Source organism: Seriola dumerili, unplaced genomic scaffold, assembly GCF_002260705.1.
Source record: "Seriola dumerili isolate Sdu_G_001 unplaced genomic scaffold, Sdu_1.0 BDQW01001168.1, whole genome shotgun sequence".
In the NCBI taxonomy this organism is placed as follows: domain Eukaryota; kingdom Metazoa; phylum Chordata; class Actinopteri; order Carangiformes; family Carangidae; genus Seriola; species Seriola dumerili.
The window spans coordinates 693,712-717,246 of NW_019175423.1; the positions used below are offsets into that span (position 1 = coordinate 693,712).

At 38.8% G+C, this 23,535-nt stretch overlaps 1 protein-coding gene across 1 annotated transcript; it reads right to left on the reverse strand.

Moving 5' to 3' along the window:
* Positions 1 to 13,249: 13,249 nt before the first annotated feature.
* LOC111238005 (P2Y purinoceptor 14-like) lies at positions 13,250 to 23,229 on the reverse strand. Its single transcript, XM_022767366.1, has 2 exons — positions 23,184 to 23,229; positions 13,250 to 14,526 (listed from the first exon to the last, which is right to left on the reverse strand). The coding sequence occupies exons 1-2, from the start codon at positions 23,184 to 23,186 to the stop codon at positions 13,495 to 13,497; spliced, it is 1,035 nt and encodes a 344-aa protein (XP_022623087.1). The 5' UTR covers positions 23,187 to 23,229; the 3' UTR covers positions 13,250 to 13,494.
* Between the last annotated feature and the right edge of the window lie 306 nt (positions 23,230 to 23,535).

Below are 23,535 nucleotides of genomic sequence, written 5' to 3' on the forward strand. Positions count from 1 at the left end.
AAAATATTACTAAATTTCGACATCAACCCAGTCATGAGCAGAGTGTTAAGACCGGCCTACTGTGAGTTGCGCTGTAGATGAGGACCCTTTGGCTGGAAACCAGGTGGCTCTGGTTGCCGTGGTAACTCTGGAGACGCTAGCTTCTCTTGTCTTAGCATCAAGCTTTTTTGTAATGTGTGAATGGATCACGACTGTTTCATCCCCTGGGGGCTGGCGCACGTTTCCAGGGCGTCACCCTTCTTCTCCTATGTTTCAACTTGGAGAAGAGAGTAATTTTCCATGGAACTTGAATAGTATAGTTCTAGAGATTTCCTATAAACTTGCACATCAGTCTTCCATCATGACCATAAAACATTAAATGAAATAACATATAAACCTAATGGCACTAATAATGACAGATAGGAGTAATACAAGTGTTGATTTCATAATACAAGTGGTTAACTGATCAATCAATAATATAAAAATTTCCTAAAGCTAATAGTCTATACAGGTGGATTACATAGCAGTTATTTGACTGTAATAACAATAATATGGACATTCTGGATGTCATGTAGTGTATGTTACCTTGTGTGAAGGATGCTGACAGTATGGTCACATGAAGGCCATTGTCTTAAAGCCTCCATTTTACATTTCAAACATTCTACATTCTGTGTGTGTGTGTGTGTGTGTGTGTGTGTGTGTGTGTGTGTGTGTGTGTGTGCGTGCGTGCGTGCACGTGTGCGTGTGCGTGTGTGTGTTCATGCATGGTACAGAGAGGCCAGAATTCCCTCTTGGTGTTACTTGTCCTATATAAGAAACAATCAAATATCATTAGACAGAGTGTTATTGTTACAAACTGGAGATTTTGCCTATATTCTCCAGTTGCCTGGTGTCCATTCGTTGATCCTCTGGAGCTGACCCTTTTACCCTTGGTCTGGTTCTGTGTCTTTCTTGCATGCTAAAAGCATGGACTGTTTGTGAGAGAAGGGTCCTTTGTCTCTGTTTCCTATCAATTTGATAGTTTGATGGTGGGAAGAGTCACAAAGTGTCAATTGTGGGTCCGTAACTCTGCATGTCCTTACAATGGACTTCTTTAATGGCTTGTGACTGATGCCAGGCCAGGTATGTATGCTACAGTAATTATTAATCAGAGTTCCAGATTAATAGTAATAATTTGAGACTGAAACAATATTGGCTGTTTTGCCTATTAGTTTAGGCTGGTGCCCCCGAGAACTTTAATTCATATTAAAGTAATTATTTAATATTAATATTTTTAATATTAATATTTTCTTAATTTATGATAGCCAATAAATAATTAGACAACCAACGATCCAACATTTATCGTGTCCAGCTCATATGGCAGAGCTCAGACCCAACACAGTGTTGACAACTTAGAGATCAACCCATTTGTACATCTGGTCCATCCTAAATAACCTGGAGAACATATTTGCTTTACTTTTATTTTTAATCATTGAAATGAAAAATAAATACTTGACTGAAACCAGCTGATACTTACTGAAACTAGCTGACACTAGACTGAAACCAGCTGACACTAGAGTGAAACCAGCTGACAGTAGACTGATACTAGACTGAAACCAGTTGATACTAGACTGAAACCTGCTGACACTAGACTGAAAACANAGAGAGGCCAGAATTCCCTCTTGGTGTTACTTGTCCTATATAAGAAACAATCAAATATCATTAGACAGAGTGTTATTGTTACAAACTGGAGATTTTGCCTATATTCTCCAGTTGCCTGGTGTCCATTCGTTGATCCTCTGGAGCTGACCCTTTTACCCTTGGTCTGGTTCTGTGTCTTTCTTGCATGCTAAAAGCATGGACTGTTTGTGAGAGAAGGGTCCTTTGTCTCTGTTTCCTATCAATTTGATAGTTTGATGGTGGGAAGAGTCACAAAGTGTCAATTGTGGGTCCGTAACTCTGCATGTCCTTACAATGGACTTCTTTAATGGCTTGTGACTGATGCCAGGCCAGGTATGTATGCTACAGTAATTATTAATCAGAGTTCCAGATTAATAGTAATAATTTGAGACTGAAACAATATTGGCTGTTTTGCCTATTAGTTTAGGCTGGTGCCCCCGAGAACTTTAATTCATATTAAAGTAATTATTTAATATTAATATTTTTAATATTAATATTTTCTTAATTTATGATAGCCAATAAATAATTAGACAACCAACGATCCAACATTTATCGTGTCCAGCTCATATGGCAGAGCTCAGACCCAACACAGTGTTGACAACTTAGAGATCAACCCATTTGTACATCTGGTCCATCCTAAATAACCTGGAGAACATATTTGCTTTACTTTTATTTTTAATCATTGAAATGAAAAATAAATACTTGACTGAAACCAGCTGATACTTACTGAAACTAGCTGACACTAGACTGAAACCAGCTGACACTAGAGTGAAACCAGCTGACAGTAGACTGATACTAGACTGAAACCAGTTGATACTAGACTGAAACCTGCTGACACTAGACTGAAAACAGCTGATACTAGACTGAAACCAGGCGACACTAGACTGAAACCAGCTGACAGTAGACTGACACTAGACTGAAAACAGCCGATACTAGACTGAAACCAGCAGACACTAGACTGAAACCAGCTGACAGTAGACTGAAACCAGCTGATACTAGATTGAAACCAGCTGATACTAGACTGAAACCAACTGATACTAGACTGAATGTGCACAACCTGCAGCATTACTTGTTATTACTCATGTGGATGACTGGTGCTTGTCAGCCTGCTGAAGGTTAGAAGTTCGAAAGAGAAGAGCACGCTGATGTCTCTCAGAGCCAAAGGGAAACTGTCAGGGCAAATTTCAGGAACAACATTCTTGTTTCAGGACTGTAATTTTAGTGGTACAGTCATTAAAGTATTTACTATCTGTGCATGTGAGTATGTGTGTGTGGGGAGGTATAATAATAATAATAATAATAATAATAATAATAACTTTATTTATATTGTACTTTTCAAAACAAAGTTACAAAGTAAAAGTAAAAACAAAATAAAGCATTAAAAGACAGAGAAGAGAGGCAACAATGAGATCAATAGAGCAACAAAAGAAAATAAAACCAAAAGTAAGGACCAAAGTTAAAATTTAAATCAAGAATTAAAAGCTGCTTTATAGTGTGTTTTGATTAGTGATTTGAACAGGTACAACATCTCAGCACACCTGATCTCCTCGGGCAGGGCATTCCAAAGTTGGGGGGCTCTAACAGTAAATGTGCAGTCACCTTTGGTTTTTAACCGAGACTTAGGGACGGATAGCAGAGTTTCGCCAGAGGATCTCGGGCAGAGCCTTAAAAGTGATCAGAAGTATTTTAAAATTTATCCTAAGACACAGGTAGCCTATATCAGGAGGCTAAAATGGGTGTAAATGATTAAATTTTTTGGAACCAGTTAGGAGACTAGCTGCAGCATTTTGAATGAGCTGAAGGGAATTGAAAAGATGATTTCTTGTGACCGAGAGATGGAAAAGTGTACAAATCAGACCAACAAGTCAACACTTCAATTTGGCTGGTTTATTTGTGGACGAAGGACAGATCTGGTGCTTGGTACACCAAGTCTCTCACTGAATGACAGAACTTGAGCTGCTTATATCCTAAATTGATCTGGGTATGGTAACTATCATCTGTTAACCTCAAGACCTTTCCCTCCGCGTTTCACTTTTATTGCTTACATTCTCCTGGAAGGGAGTGAAAGGTCAGCAGCTTACCTAAGGTTCACATTCTTAACATCCTTAAACCAAAGTTGCCAACATGAAAAAAACAAATACAACCTTACAATCCTCCTCTTTTTTTCTTCCTTCTGGGGCAGAGGTTACATGTTAATTAACATATGTTCAACAACTCAAGCATCTAATTATAAGAAATAACATTTGACATCACATACATTGTGATCAAAGTCCTCAATGCAAATAGGGGCAAGAAACCCTATGAAAAGGGAAAATTCCCCTGTGACCCCTAGAAATACTTTCCAGCCATCTTTAGGCGGTCGCCTTTTTAGGCTTGCATTGGGCACATATTCTTTTCCATTCACTTAATTCTTCCCTTGATATTTTCTTTTCAATACAATAACATGAATACATGAACATGAATAAATGAATATACATGCTAACATAAAATCTAAGTATATTAAATATTTCAACTACAATTTCTACTTCATAAACTAAAACATACTAAACAAAGTTCACACTTATCTTCTATCTCTCCTTTTTTTTTCTTTTTTTTTTTTACTTAATCCAATTGCCACATCAGTCTTTGTCCTCAGATGATGACTAGAAGAGTTCAGCTCTCCTTCATCTGTTCTAGTCTCTGTTGTTGCTTCTCCAAGGTCCTCAGTCCACTGCTTCTTCTTGGCTCCTTGACTGTTGCATTGGGTCCCGCCTTACTCTGCTGGTATGGACTCATTGATGCTGACCTTTGACCTTAACTGCCATTCTTGTTAACAGCAGGACTTGAGTTGGTGGCCTGTAACGTGGTTCCCCAGCAGTCACTGTCAAGCTCCTCACCCATATGTACAGTCTCCTGGCTGGAATGGGTGTAGTGCTTCTTCTGCTGGTCCTGGCAGTGTCAATCACCTTTCGTAAATACTTGGATACAACAGAGTATAAGTTCTTGACATGTTGTTATTTTTCCTATAATTTTGTTAGATCTTATTCATCAGAACACTTAAAGAAAATGGTCACCCCATTAATATCTCATGCAATGATAAACCAGTAATTATCATCTAAGTTATTGCCTCAAGCAACAGATGAATCTCCCTTAGCCTGTCATGCACATTCCACTCTGGCAATCTATGGCAACATCATTGCAGCTAATAATTCCTTAATAAGACCTACAAGTTGCATTGGCTTTCCTGCTGTTGTTAGAAAGTCTCTGTTTTCCAAAATTTTTACTAAAGTCATGTGCTGCTGAAAAAGCACTTTTAGAATCTGTGTAAATTGTTACTGCTTTATTTTCTGCTAACAAGCAAGCTGTCATCAATGCAATTAATTTCACTGTCTGTGCTGATTCTACTGGTAACGGATATTACTCTTATGCATTTCCCTGCAGTATTCACAACTGAATAACCTACCAAAATTGTCTTATAATTTGGACGCATTGATGACCCATCACAATACAAAACCATGTCATTCTTTTCCAATGGATTTTGTTGCAAATTCGTTCTAATACTGGATATTGAATTAATTAACTCCATACAATCATGATCAATATCAACATCTTCTTCCTGTTTACCCTTAAAATAATGCACTCAAGTACACCACTTGATTTGTGTGTGCCGCTGTTGATGGTGATTTTGTGTCCCTGTCAAAATATGTTCATAATTACTATGTCTCTGATTAGTCATATGTTGCGTCATGATATTTAACAAAATAATATTTACTGCATGGGAAGTGTGAAGAATCATGGAATGTCACAGTACACTAGTTTGTGCCTTTTCTACCATTATTGTCGCTGCTGCCACTGCACACAAACAAGAGACCATGCCTTTTACATTTAATGGCAGATTTTAGAATACTAGGCTACTGGTCTTGGTCTCTCCTCATGCATCTACATCAACACAGCTGCAGCTACATTTCCATCCTTTTCCACCTGAAGAGTCAACTTATAGTCTGGCAGACCCAGAGCTGGAGCAGAACACAGCATATATTTCACATGACGAAAAGCATGTTTCATTTCCTCAGTCCACTGAATAGTTGTAGGAGTCTCTTTTAGTGTAGCAGCACGTAACACAGCATCATATGTTGCATATTCCAGTAACCATGCCTGGCAATAGTTCACAAGTCCAAGGAAAGAAAGCATTTCCTTCTTTGTCACTGGTCTCCGAATCTCCTTTATTGCATTGATTCGTTCAGGTGACAGATACCGACAACCATCTTTTAGAACATATCCCAGATAGTGAACATAGTCCTGACAAAACTGGAGCTTCGCACGTGATGCTTTGTCCACCTGTGGCCAGATGAGTCAGCAAGGCAAGAGTCTTTGATACAATTCTGGCAACATATACCATGCTCAACCTTCTGAATCCTGTTGAGTCCACTATTATTTCGCAGCAAAACCGGACTCGCGTGTTCGTTTGATGAAGTATGCAGGACACAGATTTAAAGTTCAACACGTCTAATTTATCAAAAGTATAGACAAGCATAGAAGTTTGAGATTGCTTACAGAGCTCTGGACTCACACTGCTCTCCTCTCGCCAGTCTAAACAGAGTGCAGTACTTCCTTGTTTCAGTCATTCATTCTTATACACATTGTCTGTGTAACAGGGTCACTCCGCCTCTTCTCTCTTCACACCACTCTGACCTGAACCTGTTATCTAAACATGTCATACTTGTACTTTCTTGTCTGTCCCTGTACATCATTCTGCAATCTCAAATAGCATTCAGTGTCACAATGTTCATAAACAATCATAATCATCAGTTCAAGGCGGATTTGCCTTTTTAATCAAACAGTGCGTACAGTTGCAAACATAACATATCCCTTCAATCCCTATTGACAATTACAATATGTGAATGCAAATAAATCATGTATCTATCAAAAAAGGAATCAAACTTCCTACTACCTTTAAATTAAAATTTGGTAATTGTATAGGTGTATCAGAAACATGCACTTGCATTGCATTAATTATGACTGACAACTATCCGTGTCCCTCTGTCAGTCTCCCTATGGGTTATATCCTGCATTCCACATGAAGGAAGCGGGTCTGTGTCCAGCCTGTACTGGGGCTTGCAATGGAGGGGGTGAAGTACTATCACAGCTTGAATCTCTAAACAGAGTTCCACCACATCTCCACATAAAATATGACACAGAATAGCTCCTATTTGCTTTTTAGTAAGTTCAATCCACACAATAGTAACGCCTTAATTACTTTGATATTGTTTTATTGCATTACCTAGATATTTCAATAACTTCTCCGCAATTGGAGAGTCCTTCACTTGTACTATCTGACCTGCTTTTTTAATTGCCATTATCTTTTTAAATTCCACTTCCATGCATTCACGCACAAAAAGTATTTCTATTGTTCATTAATGCTTGTCTCATTCCCGGCATACTTTCTCTCAGCTGTTTCAAACACTCTCTGACAATTTCCAAACCACATCCGCACTGTCCTCTCCACATAGGAGATTGTCTAGTCAACGTATCTGCTTTAGGAAAGATTACAGCTGGAACTACTCTTCCACACTTCTGCTCACTCATACTTGCACCATACATTGCAGCCTTTCATCCTGAGCAAACATCCACATTTCCAGATCATCATCATCATCATCACATTGCACATCCTTATAAGCAGGAGGTTGCATCAACTGTGACAATGCTGGATATATATCGGCATATAACACTTATCCGCATTCTGCACAAAAACAGGGTCATTAGTCTTTTCATGTATCCTATCACGCATACAATCTGTGTCTATCTACATGCTCTTAGTTGAAGGGCAGGATACAGCCGGCTCAGTCTGCGTCACAGAAAGAACAGATTCCCGTTTGACATTTTCACTCACAAGTTCCTGTGTCATCATTAAAGCCTTAATTTTGCGTTTTCGTTCTTTTTCTGTACATTATTAATATTAGCAGGATATTGAGTACTCAACAATTTCCAAGCATTAAAAACTTCTCTCATATAAGTTAGATTCCAATATGGATCTACTACATCTTCATTATCAATTAAATATTTCTGGACCAGATCTATCTTATCCTTCTCAAAACCCTGGAACCCGTCCAATTATCCAAATTAGTAAAAAACGGTTCAACATAACATAAGACAATTTTGTTCTGAATCCATTCACTTTCCTTTCGTGGTAAATCATGTTCAGATTTTCTTTTAAGTATCATATTTTGGCACAATGGTTTACTAGTCTGTTGCCCCATGATCTACTTTGCATGCATATATATCAAAATAAGCACATTTACAGCAATATATACATAGGGCTAAATGCATAAATTGAAGGTCCTTCAGATGGTCTGATAATTAATAATTAATTTGGTTCATTGCATGTACACCCAAAGCATACGGTTGCTCGAGACGTACACCGTCCTATGATCTGACATTGCTCACTTTAAGATGAAACGAGATTCTTACATTGTCTTCTAATAAGCTGTGGGTCTCACGGTCTTTTTTTTCACGATTTGTAAACCTAATTAATGTTGGCCAACTGTCATGAACTCCCCAGAGCACAGAACGGGTGGACACAAATGCACAACACAGTGGGTTCTGACGTAAAGGCAGGTTTAATTCCAGACAGGGTTCGGTACACAGGCAGGCAGTCAGACGAAATCGAGAGGCAAAAAGACAGGTCGAAAAGGCAAACAAGGTCATACACAAAACAGGCTATGTCTAAGAGCTGGGACGAGGACCGTGAAGTGCAACTAACTGGCAACGAGACTACACAAGGTAATATACAAGAGGTAATCAGTGAAGATGGGAAACAGGTGTGACGGGACAGGGGAAGGGCATGCAGGAAGGTAAATGTAGAACAGAGACAAAGGGTTAGTGATTTCAAAATAAAACAGGAAAGACATAATGTGAAATGTGCGAAATCAAAACAGAAACTTGACAGACATGACACCAACATTCACAGGTTAGTTTGGGTGCAAATGCAACAATGTTTCCCCATTAGTAACTCATTAAATTTCATTCAATTTAGTTTCCATAATCCAATTGTAATTCATAAAATACTTCTTTGTGCATCTTTTCCTTAAATCACATTCACATTCTTCACAGAGAGGGCAAAACCAGGAGCAAAACTTTGTAAGTCAATAAAGAAATAAAATTTTGCTCACCTGTTTGCCGACTCCGCAGTTGTTTCGTGACGCCAACTGAAAAGATAAATCATCTTTTCAGTGGAGAGATGGAAAAGTGTACAAATCAGACACTGAAGTCAACACTTCAATTTGGCTGGTTTATTCATGCACAAAGGACAGATCTGGTGCTGGGTACACCAAGTCTCTCACTGAATGACAAAGCTGCTTATATCCTAAATTGATCTGAGTATGGTAACTATCATCTGTTAACCTCAAGACCTTTCCCTTTTCACTTTTATTGCTTACATCCTCCTGGAAGGGAGTGCATCACTAAATCTCTGCAGGGATGTAGATAAACTCCTAAACAACAATATAACCATAAAACCTAGATGTGTAATGGACTCCTTGGTATCCTGCTCCCCCAAAGGCCAACATGCAAAATGAAGAGATTTTTGGGAGAAACATGTATATAGGGAGTTGCAATAGCTGTGATGAGATGAAAGCATGAATAACCTTCTCAGTGAATGACAGAAATGATTTGAATATAACCCCCCCCCAAAAAAAAAACTACACAGAAACAGAGATGCAATTAGAAGCTGTGACCATCAGATGGCAGTGTACAAACATGATTATAAATGTTTTCATAACAGTGAACACTACCAAGTGTAAAGACAGACACACACAACCTGCCAATTACCCTCATTTCCAAAGGATAAGTCACAGGTTATCTCACCTCAAACAGACATACAGACAGTATTTACTACACACATGATGAAATTAGAGGTTACATTGTAATTTGTAACGAACATGCTGTTGCTTACTTGAGAAAATGGTATATATTTTTATTTGACTTGATGCCTGTGTTGAATTATTTAAAAAAAAAACTATGGGGAAAACACAAAGATCCAATCAGACTAAAAAATATTCAACAAAACAGAAATGCAGCTAAAGTATCATGGGAGTGATTTTCTATTTATTTCACAAGCTCATGGAATGATTGTAAAGGGTGCCATGTCATTGCCCGCACACCTACATCTCTGTCAGTGGTGTGTAAAAGATTATCTTTTAGATAAATATAATTAGTTAATTACAATATCTGTCAGGTCCAAAGACATGCAAATGGGGACTAGGCTGATTGGTTACTCCAAATTGACCATAGGTATGAATGTGAGAGTGAATGGTTGTTTGTCTCTGTGTGCCCTGCGATGGACTGGCGACCTGTCCAGGGTGTACCCCGCCTCTCGCCCGAAAGGATGCTGGGATAGGCTCCAGCCCCCCCGCGACCCTACTAGAGGATAAGCGGTAGAAAATGGATGGATGGACAATATCTGTCAGAAATATTTTGGGTAAGTGAATTTCCTGTTTCTGTAACAGAAAGGATTAGGGCATCCTAAAGCTTGTCATTTATAACCTTCCCCTTAATGAAGAGACCCTGGGAGGGTGTAGGGAATAGACTGTGTTTGGGCCATAGTGTGATGTGTTTGCCTTTACAGTTGATTTCTATATAGTTACACAGCTTAACCACTAGGGGGCAGTGTAGACACATGCAAGCGTTTCTGTTGATCACATTCATAATAAGTAAAGAGTTTAAAGTAAAGAGTTTTTTAGTGATTTAAATATTTTTATATATTTTTATTGTGTTTTCATGTATAATTACACAGGGGGACAGTGTGCGCACATGATTATGTGAAGAAAGACATGACACAGCATTTATAATCGTGTGTTCACAGTGTGTCTCTACATCAGACAATTTTAAATGTTATTTTTGTAATTTTTCACAGGAACTAGATTGTCTGTATAACCTCCAGAGGTCAGCATAACTACATAGAGACAGGGATGTAGTTACATACTGTCACCACCAGAGAGCAGTGAACACTGTATATTCCTTATCTAGAAGTGAAGCAAACATCATCACCAGTTTAAGAACATAATGAAAAGTGATGTGTGTGTGAGTGTGAATATGAAGGAGTTAAAAGCAGAGCAGATAAAACCAGGAGAGAAAAGTGAATAAATATCTATTAACTGGAGGCATATCTGTCTGGGTTTATTTTAGAAACACAGTCACCATGGTGAGTAAAACAAAAACAAGGCACACAGTGAAGTATTTTCTCCTCATATCAACACCTACTATACAAGTAGATTAAACTGAAGTAAGACCCCCCCCCCCCCCAAACAGAAAAATATAAAATGTATTTAGTAAATTTAACAGACTTATAAGACCTTAATTAGTTTAAATAAACATATAACTATGGTATAAATATATGTAACATTTACTTAATATCTTCATGGTTGTTAAATTTAGCTGAGTGGTACATTTTACTTGATACAGTCAAATTAGTTTTACTTGATATTGCAGCAGTAAAATTTACTTTAAAAGTACTTGTGCAAATACTTACAAAGGTTTTTATCAAGTAAATCATATAGGTTGTTTTTTTTCAGTACCCCCTCTAATTCCCCTCCTAACTACATTGAGCTAATTTTCATTTCAGCTCTCTTCTTGGCATGGTAGTTTCCTTGCTAATCTTTGAATAGGATCAAAATTATTTTACTGGTGGGAGAAAAATCAAAGAAATGGTTTTGTGGTAATTTGACTCATTGGTTTGACACTTTTCTTGTAATATGTGAAAGTGTAAGAGTTGGATTTTTGAGGGAAGATGCCCCCCATGGACATCAATGAATTTTAATAATCTAGTCTTGCTAATTTTAGATTTCTGAGAAAATATGTACACCATCACCTAACGCAATAACATAATAGCTAATAAATTGTAAGAAACTGTAATGTCTTGAGAGGTCACTAGGGCAGGCTAGGGTGAGGCAGTGCAATGGACTGGAAAACAAGGGGAATTTTTATTTTCCAACCAGCAGGTTAACAGAAAGGTAACTCAGGTGCGTTCTTCCACTCAAAATCAAGGCCTGTGACTCAACTTAAAAGGTCCCAACAGAGAGGGCGATTTCAACATAAAGTCCAACATAAAGTGTCCACTTTCCTTTAAAGATGGGTCCTTTCACAATCCTTTCCAGTGTGGCTTCAATCCTGCTCCTTCCAGCCTTGTCCTCTCTGTCCCCCCTGCCCTCTTTGTTCTGCTCCACATATTTTTCAGTGCAATCAGGTGGCTTAAGCACCTGCACCTGTCTGAGCGGTGAGGCACTCTGGAAGTTGGAGTGTGTCACGGCAGCCATTTTGTGATGTGGCAGCTGCTCCTGCATGGGGATGTAGCGTCCCTCTACTACCTGCCCCCTTGTAATGCCACAAAATGTATTATCATCATTTAAAAAGGCTAAATAGCTGAGTTTACAATAATAACATTATCACTAGCTTGCTGTAGCACTAGCTTGTTAGCTTTAATTCTTCAATAGCATAGGCTAAGCATCTGTGGTGATGTTACATCATTTAAATTATCCACTTGCTTTTGTATGTAACAGGATTTTTATGTCAGCAATTTAAATATCAATGATAATGAAGTTGAAATAATGTTTTTAACACATCTCTCTTTTGTCCAAGCCCAACAATTGCCCAACTGGCCCTTTAAAAGGTTCGCCCTTTTAAATGTGTTCACTTAAGCATACTTCTTGTTTACATAGTATATTGATATTCAAAATATACATATTTTAAAAGAAAATAAAAATAAAATGTTCTCAAGGGGAGTGTCTGACTTCAGCTTACTCTGCACTGGCTGGAAAGACACAACATGTGTTGTTTCACTGCACAAATGTTTTATTTGATGAATCCACACTAATTGAATCTGGCATTGGAACATCCTATGAGTTTTAACATAATTCATGATTTTCAGGTTTTTATGTGGTTGGAGGAACATATTCAGTCCAAACACACCCTCAGTTCAAAAGTGTAAACATTACAGTCATCTGAAGCTCCAGAGAGAGGAGCAGCTCATGTGACCTCAGAGCCACTAACACCAAATCAGCTGAATTTACTGAAAAGTGAATCAGTCACAGTAACGTGATGCGGGAGGAGAACTGGACACCACAGCAGAGTCTGGTGCCACAGGTTTGATGCCCACGCATCAGAGTCCAGTTTCACTTCCATAACAGCAAAAATCACAATGTGGCTTCCTCCTTTCCTGTCTTTTCTATTCCTTTCCTTTTCTTTCTTTAATAATAAATAAAACAAAAATGAAACTATGTGAATCAGACATTTTATATACATCTCATTTCATAATATATAGTATACTGTCATTTCAATAATTACCATTATATATACATAATTCTGAATTTATACACATTGCTATCAGAGTATCACATTATTACATGTACATGTAAATTGTTGCATTGTTGCTGCACTAACCTTTCTTAAAATTACATTCAGTTTCACTCATGGAGACCTGACACTTAATCAAAATGTTATACTGTCTTTGGAATCTGTGAGTCAAAATATAGATCTGATGATTTACTTCAAGAGAAACAGACATAGATGGTACATTCATTACCAATTTCCTTTTTTCTATCTTTTTTTGTTAATTTATTCTACACCACAGTGTGATTCAGGTCTGGTGGACAAAACAATCTCAAATAACCTCTTAGACCAGTTTGAACATCTGCATTTCCATGGCAACTGATTCAATGTGGTGATGTAGATTGGGTGACAGTTGAAAGCTGTCAAACCGTTTAGACTGTTTTGTCAATGATTGATCCCCTGCTCTCTTGTTTCCTCTTCTCCTCTCCTCCTCTCTTTGCTTCCTTTCCTTGTGTCCTCTTCTTGTCTCCTGTCCTTGCCTTATCTCCTCTCCTCCTAAATGTTACTCAGGCTCTGGGCGGTGGTCAAGGACCTCCTCCTCTCCCTCCCTGACAGTTTCCTCAGTAGCGACTCTCTGAAGTTCCGGCACATCAGGACGTAGATGACGGGGTCGAGGCAGACGTTGAGTGCCGACAGGAAGAGTGTCCCCTCCTTTAGCTGGAACAGCAGGAACCGGGTGTCCTGGCTGAAGCCCGAGTCTGGCATCTGGCTCAGCGTGTACGGCACGCGGCAGATGTGATATGGCACAAAGCAGATGAAGAACACCGCCAGGATGCTGAAGATGCTGCGGTTGGACTTGCGGCAGGCTTCGCTGCTATTGCGGCGCACACGGCGGTACGACTGGTAAACCCTGTGGGCAATGGAGGCGTAGCAGAAGGCGAGGACCAGCAACGTCACCCAGAACAGGGACACACTGAAGAGGGTAGATATCCGGTGCCACTGCACACCCAGAGGTGTCTTCAGCTCCATGCAGTGCCGAGAGTTCACCTCAGTAGCCAACTGGCTGGTCAGCAGGACGTTGGGCAGGACGCAGAGGAGGAGCAGGCTCCAGGTGAAGAAAGCCAGCACCCGGGCGAAGCCGACACTCTGCAGGAGGTGCAGCGCAGACACCCCGCCTAACCTGGACCTGCAGGTGGAGGAGGAGGTGTGTCGGACGATCTTGACGTAGCGCTCGAGGCTGATGAGGCCCATGAAGAGGATCCCCACGTACATGGAGGAGTAGAAGAGCACGGCGGTGTAGCGGCAAATGATGACATGGATGCGCCAGCCGCCCAGACCCAGCTGAGCCGCCAGCCTGAAGGGGAAAGTGGTCAGCATGAGGAGGTCGGCCACTACCATGTTCTTCAGGTAGACCACGAGACCTGAGTCACTCGGCACTCTGAAGAAGATCCATGCTGCCACACCATTCAGGCACATGCCCACGATGCAGGTCACAAAATAGAGCGGAGGGAGCACCTGGCCGGTGAAGGTGCTATTGAAGTCTGATTGGTTGGTGGGGAAGTGGGTGGAGTTGAGGTTATCCATAACCTGGAAACAAAACATAATCATCATCATCGTGTCTGATATATTCTGCACATTCCAGATGTTCCAGAGGATGAATCCTATTGACTTTGGTGATCACGTGGCTTTTTGTTTAGTGCCACCATGAGATTCACATTTTTGAAACAGAGAGAAATTTGTTGACTTTATTTTATTTTATTTTTTTTACTGAATTTGCTGCGGAGATCCGAGGTCCCCAGAGGATAAACTCTCAAGACTTTGGTGCTCCTCTGACATTCTGGACCACCACCAGGTCCAACTTTTCAGTGAAATATCTCAACCACTATTGGCTTGTGTTAAAATTAGTTTGAGCCATGCTCCCTTCAGGATGAACTGTATTAACACTGGTGATGCTCTGACTATAGTGCCATTATCAAATAAGAATTCACACTAATAAAACTTTGGTTTATCTATAGAACAGTTTGGTTATTTTTACTTTAGCGTGTTCTTAGACTCTTAGTCTTGTTCTCACAATGACCCCTTTTACGTTCACATGTCAACAAAGGAGTCACAAAGCAATTTCCGTGTGTCCTGCTCTGCTGAATTTCTCCGTTAACTCCCCACAGGAGCCTTTCATGTTCATGGACTGAGCATGCAGCGGTCTGTTTACACTGGGGCACGTGCACAAATAAAACGCGTCTTGCACTCCTGTTTGTCCTGCTGATCCCACACACTTCCCTCCTACTTCTGATTCATCCCAGTCCAACACACACACACAAGCTCCACCTCACTCCTCCTTCATCCACTCTTATAATAACAGGACATTTACAGTTGGCAGTGACAGAGGAGGAGGACGACACTGGGTGGTTTTTTGTTCTCTTGTCCTGATTCAATTATTTTTAGCCCCCGTCCTGACCCAAACCAGTCTGGATCATGTGACCTCGGCTGGTGCCAGATGATTGTTTCACCATTTGATCATTACAGAGGTTCAACCCAGTGTTCAGGCTACGAACAACACTTCTAAATACTGAGGCTTGTTGTGCTGATCTGACTCTAGTTATGAAAACCACTAAGTCCCGGAAACAGTTAATATCTTAGAATATCATGTCCTCTGATCTCCTTATGTTGAGAACACAATATTTTACATGACGCAGCTGTGGCCCACAGTAAGAAGACCTCATAACACCGAAATTCTTCTCCTGCATCTCAGTGTTTCTTTTGTATGTAAAACTACTTTCCAACACACATACACTCTCAGCAGCAATATCGTTTCTGACTGATAATGTGACTCCATGTCAGGATTCGAATTACCAGAAATACATGACTGTGAGATTTGACAGTTTGGTTATTTGCTGAATTAAAACTACTTTGCTTCCAGTTTTTGGCCAACACTACTACAACAATACTATTGAAAACCTAAAATGCAGTGTTGCAAAATTCTAATTTTATTTTGGACAGAGTGAGAGAAATTCATTTAGTTTGCTGTGTGTTTTTGCACTCAATCTTGCACTCAGTGACACTGCTGACGTCTTTTTTTTCCACCAATCAGAGGCTTAGATCTCAGTCTCCGTGTTCATTGCAGCCGCAGTTGTACAGTGTTGGACGCACTGAGGATTCATCTATTCTTAGCTAAAGATGTGAAATCTGTCCTGAGGGTGGTGCAATGTGAAACATCATGGGGCCAGTGGATTCTTAAGGTTACATTTTTTGGGAATGAGGGCATTTAACTGTCTCAAACAGCTGATATATCTTGAAACTAAAAGTAAATTTGCAATGAAGTTTCTATCTTACACAGATTTTATTTTTTAATTCATTTTTTCAAGCTGACTTCTACTTTTTGTTGGGATGTTGGATGATGCTGATCTGTAGCAGAAAAGCAACAACTTCTGCTTTGTTCCCCCACAGATGATCCAATACAGGAAGTGATGCAATGCTCCTCAGCAGCATTTCATGGGGAGCTGCTATGAATGTTCAGGAGAACAAAATTGGAACATTTGCAAGACTCATTTGTTAAGCAAAACAGCTTTTAGCTCACTATGAGTGTTTGTGTGAAAGAGTCACAATGAGGTGGGATTTACTGGAAGAAGGAAACATTCAGTATCAGTTCGGGGAGTTACAGTTACAGTTAAACACAGTCATGTGTAAATTTTTGGGAAAACTGGAGTTTCATTGTGTCTATGAGCAGTTGTAAATCCTCAGACCACTGCTTTTTCATTTATGCATGCTCCTGTTGATTCTGTCCTTCATATGGGTTTAACATCAATTCTCTAAACCACTGAATCATGTGTAATGGCATTTTTTTTACTGAGTGCACATATTGCAGGTATGGTCAGGGTATGAATCATAAAATGATAATCAGGGGTGTAAACTTTTTCTACAGGGTGAAAGGGAACCAGTGCAGTACAGTGTTTCAGCGAACTTAAGTGTTACAATCTTGCTTGTTTAACTTAAGCTGTCAAATAAATGTAGTGGAAGTATAAAGTTGCAAAAAATAGAAATACTCGTTTAAGTACAAGTACCTCAAAACTGTAATTAAGCACAATAGCCTTCTTAGAGTTAATGTACTTAATTACTTTCCACCACTGCCCATACAATTATTGAGCCTTCAGCACAGATAGATTTTATTTTGTTCAATAACCCAACAGGTAAAACTCCTGAATTCCTGAGTCAAAACAAAGGAGGTGCCTAATATCAAAAAGGTAAAACAGTAAACCACCACAGCCACACAAAGACTATTAACATGAAATAATAAACTCTACTGATGTCAAAACATATCTCTACAACAACTAATCCTCCATTGTCTCACTGCTCACGACTGAGCACCAGCAACATTAGATCACATATGACATTTTCCTATTGGTAATGAAATGACAAGCTAACACCGGAAATTAAGTTGTGTGCTATCAGCTAGCTAACATTAGTTAGCTAAACTGTCCTTATGGCAAAAGTTAGAAACTAGCTAACATTAGCTGGCTTATCTGTAAGGCTAAAGTAAGAAACTAGCTAACATTAGCTATCTAAATCAACAATCTATCTAAATCAAAAACTCTGAAGGTAAGAGAGTGTTTTACAAAGGGTTTTTCCTGCATAGAGAATTGGAAGGTGGCCGCCTCCGTCAAATTTCATGCCACCTCCTGACAAAATTCTAGTACTTGTTTTCTCAGTACTCAGTGGATTTGACATCTGTAACTGCAATTGTGGCTGCACGCCGCTACAGCAATGTAGTGCCGCTGTACAAATTAAAATTATTTCTTTTATACCCAAGCACACCCAGCTTCTTGAAAAGTTTCCCTAAATTAATGGTACATCTCAGGGTGTATGTTTTTTTTTTTTTTTGCAGAAATGTCTCAAATCACAGATTATTTTAAAAAGTGAGTTCATGAGGAGGATAATCGTGAGGACAGGGGAAACAGTGCAGAGTGCAGACATCATTAGTTCTTCTAACATGGGAAAAAAAAGGTAATTCATGTTACTGACGAGATACAGTTAATGTGTCAGGACTGACAGTAGGCCTAGTTGTCAGCCACAAGCAGAAGGTGACGGTGGAGGAGAGGATCAGAGCGCGAAGGAGAGGAGTCAAGGCCAGAATACCAAGGTTTTAGGAGTGTATTAATGAGTGTATTAAAGCTGAAGTTTACATGAATTTAACATCAGTTTTTTTATAAATCTTCCCCAATGTTCTGAAAAGCATAGAGTGAGTGGCTTTGACCAGTGGCTGGAGAGATAATGAAAATATAACTAGAAAATTCCAGGGAAATTTTGAGTGCCACGGGGGCTACTGCCGAGATGAGTACATGATTTATTTCCAAAGTCACCCTGATCATATTCTGGTTTTGAGAAATGTCTTGATATAAAAGACTCTGATATAAAACAATGTCACATCCCTCCATCATGTATTATGTGGGAAATATCTCATATTCTGTGTTGTTTTTTTTAATAAAACAAGAGGCAACATGTCTTCAAACTGGCATTTAAAGGATTAAAATCCTGAAAACTAATAAACATTTGGTAGGTTTGAGCAGAACTGAAGTGGTTTAAGAGATGTATGCAAAAAAAAGCAGAAAAAATATTGATATATGATGATTTTATAGCATTTTCTTTGTGTGTCCTTTTTTGGACGCAAGGAACCCCAGAGGGTACAAAATGTGTTACCAGTGTATAATAGACCTGTAACAGTAACTGACATTAGATTTTAAAAATATGTCAAAAAAGACACTTTCTTGCAGAAATCCATACCTTCAGCTGTAACACAGCCAAAATGATCAGCAAATCAAAAAAGAAAAGTGAAGAAAATGTCCAAAAAAGGACAGAGGGACCCCTGAGTGTTAATAAATCCCATGAACCGCTATTTAAATTACCACTATTATGTTTTTTTCGGTGCTAAATTTAACATTACTGGGGAGGAGAGCAACGCGACTAGAAGTGACAGCGAGAGAGGGCTAGTAGCTTCTCCTCTCCTCTGTCTCAGCGGAGACCGTCACAACTTCATTCACTCATTTAACAAAACAAAAAGAAAAGCAACAAAGGAAGCAGTAAATGGACTTACATATTTAAGACCTAACTAAATGTAATTTAAGACCTAACATGCGGCTAATGTAAAGCTAGCGGAGCTTGGAGAGTTGGTTATCTGGTTGCTAGGCACGCACACACGCACACAGGTCAGGAGCTGCCGTTGCCATGGCAATGTGAAAATCTGCCCAGAATTTGGCTTCTACATGGCTTAAAACAATTGCAAATTATGAGAAAACCGTTACTTCTTTTCAAAAACCGAAAACACCGTGACAGACACTGAAGCCAGAAGTTTCTTACAGTCTCTATTTTATTCAGATATTCCTTAAAATGAGTGAGTAAGCTCAGTGCGAAGACAGAGTGAGATTCTTTTGAAAAAAAAAGACGATTACATTAGGTGTCAATGAGAGTGAGACAGGTATTGCTGCCGGACTCGGCACCCCCGTTTAAATTTTGTGCAGACCCTGCCTGTCAAAGTTACATTTTATGAATCCCAACAACTATGTGTACATTTTCAGAAAGAATTATTTGTCTCCTTTTTACAGTTTGGCCGTGAGCTCGAGTTAAAAATAAAAATAAAGGTTATTTTTTACTGCTTCACGCACTCTAGCCAACTGACGCTGTCACTCTAACTTTGAAGAAAAGGTGATTTCCACTCCTCCTTTGAGTGCTCATAGTTTGAAAAGTGTACATGTTATGTAAAAACAGTTGCTGTGTTTTGGAGAGAGCAGAAGTTTTCCTCCGTTTTATAGTTTGAATCACATTTCTACGTGCAGGTATGAGAGAGCTGGGTGACTCAGAAAAAAGGTGAAATTTTGTAGAAAAAAGATGAAATTTTGTGGGTTTTTAAAGAAAATTCCAATGCATTCCTAATGCATTATTTATTCCCAGTATTTTGGGAATAACTTTGGGAAAAATTGGAATTTTAACACCAAAAGTCATAGCACCTCTTTCGGGATCAAGACGCACGTTTTGATGTATATATTACCAGGGTTTTCTCAAAGCTGTGGGACGAGTTACGCGCCAAAATTTGGCGGAAGAATAATAATAAGCCCGAAGGAATATTAATAGATGCCTCGGGGCTCTGCTCAGCTATTCTAGCTGTAGAGGAGTGCCTCGGAGCTGAGCACCCGTGGCACTAATAAGCCCGAAGTAATATTAATAGATGCCTCGGGGCGGAGCCTTGCCCCCCCCTTACTTTTACTTACTTAAATGTTTTACACAATTTTACAAACAAAACCTTTAATCAGGTTGTAAATATGATACAGTAATAGATCACAACATCTCTAATTATACAAAGTCGTTAAAATTAGCTCCTTCACAACCATCAACAATATCAAAATGCTAACATGTCGAAGCATCAGTAGTAGTGACCACCTAGTGCAGGGGTCGGCAATCCATGGCTCTGGAGTCGCATGCGACTCTTCAGCCCTTCTGCAGTGGTTCCCTGTAGCTTTGATGAAAATAAAATAATATGAAAATAAATAACGGCTATTTTTTATTGTCTTTTTCTTTTTTCACCTCATATTTTGGAGATTTAGGTGATACTGATAATATTTCGTCGACTAAAATATACGTCACATCTTACAATGTCTCCATAGCAACATTTACAGCCAACTGCCTCTTCCTGCCGCCAAAAGGTGGCTAATCTTGAGATTCGGACCCCTAGTAAGCTAACCATGGATAAATCGAAAAAAAGAAAAGTCGGTGTGATGATTGCACACTGAAATGGACTTGAGTCATAGTTAAATACAAACTGGCTTGTTCTTATGTTTACTCTTCTTAAAGCTATTACTCTTCTTAAAGCTATTAGGCTTCAACTATATGTTTTATTCATTTCAAAGTGGGTTACTTTTTATTTTTTTAATCCTTCACAAATAAGAGAAGGACTCAAATAGGCCTGCATAGTTCTGTTTTATTTAAAAGTAGGGATACACATGCCAGTGTTTTTTTTTCCTATTCAGAGAGTTTGGTGTATTGCTTTGTTATAACAGGTAAAAACAGAAATAAAATGTCAACAGTTTTTTTGTAATATATAGTATAACTATATATAAACAATTAACACTGTGTTATCTTCATTTTAAGGGTCAAATAGGTTTTGCTGCTTCGGATGATTTTCATTTGGGGGAGAGGGGCCAAATATGGATCTTTCAATAATTAAGGTTGCAGACCGCTGACCTAGTCCAATGTAGTCAGTTCAGTTGATAGAATACCAAGCTGATTCCCGTCTGATGGTGTTAGTCCTGTAAACCAGCTGGTAAACTGTGTTGGTTTTATCATTTCCCGGTGAGCCAGAACTTTTTACACTGACATAATTTCGGTGGGCCAAAAAAACCACAGACAGAAAATTTATTAGAACCCAGAGGAAGCAATGAGGAGTCAGTTTCTGGTATCAACCTGTTGCCACATCTTCCAATTGTTGCGCACAAGCAAATAAATAACCTAACCTTCTTCAAATTGTTTGATCAAAGTGAATCAAGCAGTTTCAAACTAAACTTTTTTCCAGGACAATATGACCAAAGCATGGGTGGATTATGTTCATTCAAATCTTGTGGTGAAAACCTTTGCACTTGGACATTCACAAACAACTGAAAAGCTGAGGAGTGACTTCTCTGTTCTGTGCACTAACCTGCTATGCCTTGTCATTTTTGGGTGATTGGATGATAATTATTCTTATCTTATCATGTTTTTTTGTGTGTTTTTGCCTTGTCTTGCCTTGTTTTGTATTTAAAGAGTAAAATTATTCTGAGGATGACTTGTCATGAGTCTTCCTTATGACATTATTTTGGCTGCTGCCCTCCTGATGTATTTATTTTGAACAAGGAGGGATGAGGGCCAATGCTGGGGGAAAACCCAAGACTTCAAGAATAAAGTCATAATATAATGAGAAAAAAAATATTTGTGAGAATAAAGTTTTGAAAATAGTAATTTTACAGGATGTTCTCACTATATTATGTATAATTTTTTTTCTTTTTAAAGAAAAAGCAGTTATGTTTTCAGAATAAAGCTCGTAAGAAATGGAGATCACACAGTAAACACATTCTCACAGAAGAAATAAACCTCAACATTCTGATGAAGTGCTGTGGTTTAATTGTTTTACCATCACAGAGCTCTTCCTGTGTACTGCCCTATGTGAGCACAGCCGCTTCTCTCAGTGTGAATATGACATTCAGGGTTATAGCCTACATTTTAGAAAAACTGGGGTCCAAACACCCACATGAAAATCCCAACCCCCTCATTAAAATACTCATACCAAAATAGGATATTTATATTTAATGTTTTACATTCTATGTGATTTTGTCATTTTATTTGCACTCTAACAGTTCATTAAAAAAAATGTTTTTGTTTGGATAAAATAAGAAAACGTCACCTTGAGCTCTGAGATATTATATTAATTTCTCATTAGGTTTTGACATTTCATAAACTTTATGATTAATTGAATGGAATGGTAAATGCATTGCACTTTTCTAGTTTTATTGACCACTCAAAGCACTTTACAGGTCACATTCATACATTCTAACACACAGTCATACATCCCATATACACACAAACTCAGTGAAAAAATGGGTCATGATGACCCCTGTGTTTGTAAGTCCTGACATAATATCCTCACATATATTTCTATATTAATGTCCTGTTCGTTTCTTTGTTTGTTCCTGTTATGGCTCATTCTCACTCTCCCTTCCATTTTTCAAAGGTTTATTTCAAAGCAAAAAAAACCAGAAAACTGTGAACTCAAGGTAAATAACCGGAGACAGTGTGCGGTTTTTTTTTGGTTGTTTTTTTGCAGCTTCTTTGTGATTTTTCTTTGGATTTTATACAATTTAAAATTGAAATAAAATGAAAAAATGAAAAATGAAATAACAGCAGCAGGTGGTTTAAAAGAAATGATTCAACTGCATTAAATTGTGCCTGCTCAGTGTCTCCTATTATTATACAGTATTATATTATCTGTTGCCTTCATGGATGTTGTTTGTCTCACTCTTTATGTTTTATTTGTGTTTAACTGCTCCTTGTCTCACCCACCTGCTCCTGGTCTGATCTTACTTGTAGTCAGCTTTATTCCTTTAATTCATCACAACTGTTGAAAATTAGCCTCATGGCCTTCAATGACACATTTAAAGTCCATCGTTAAATGAAAGCATAAGTATTAAATCTATCAATAGATTTATTTATCAAAACAAGTGTTTACTCACCATATGAAGAGTCTGATGTTCAGTCAGGTTCCCATACAGATGTTCCCTTCAGCTGTGATATAATTCTCTGCAGTATGATGCAGTGTGGTTCAGAGCTGAACGTTTGAGCTGTTTAAAGTCTGTGGAGGAGCTTCACTTCCTGTCTGTCTCACTGTTCCTCCCCTTCTCTCACTCTCTCTCTATAGTCACATTAGCAGGTCTGTGTGGCTACTTAGACACAGTGGTGCTTTGAGCTTGATGCTAACATCAGCATGTTATCTTCACCATCTTAGCATGGTGTGTTAGCATTTGCTAAATGGCACTAAACACTGCCATCATGTGTCTGCCCACGTTAATCCGTCCAGTTGTTGAG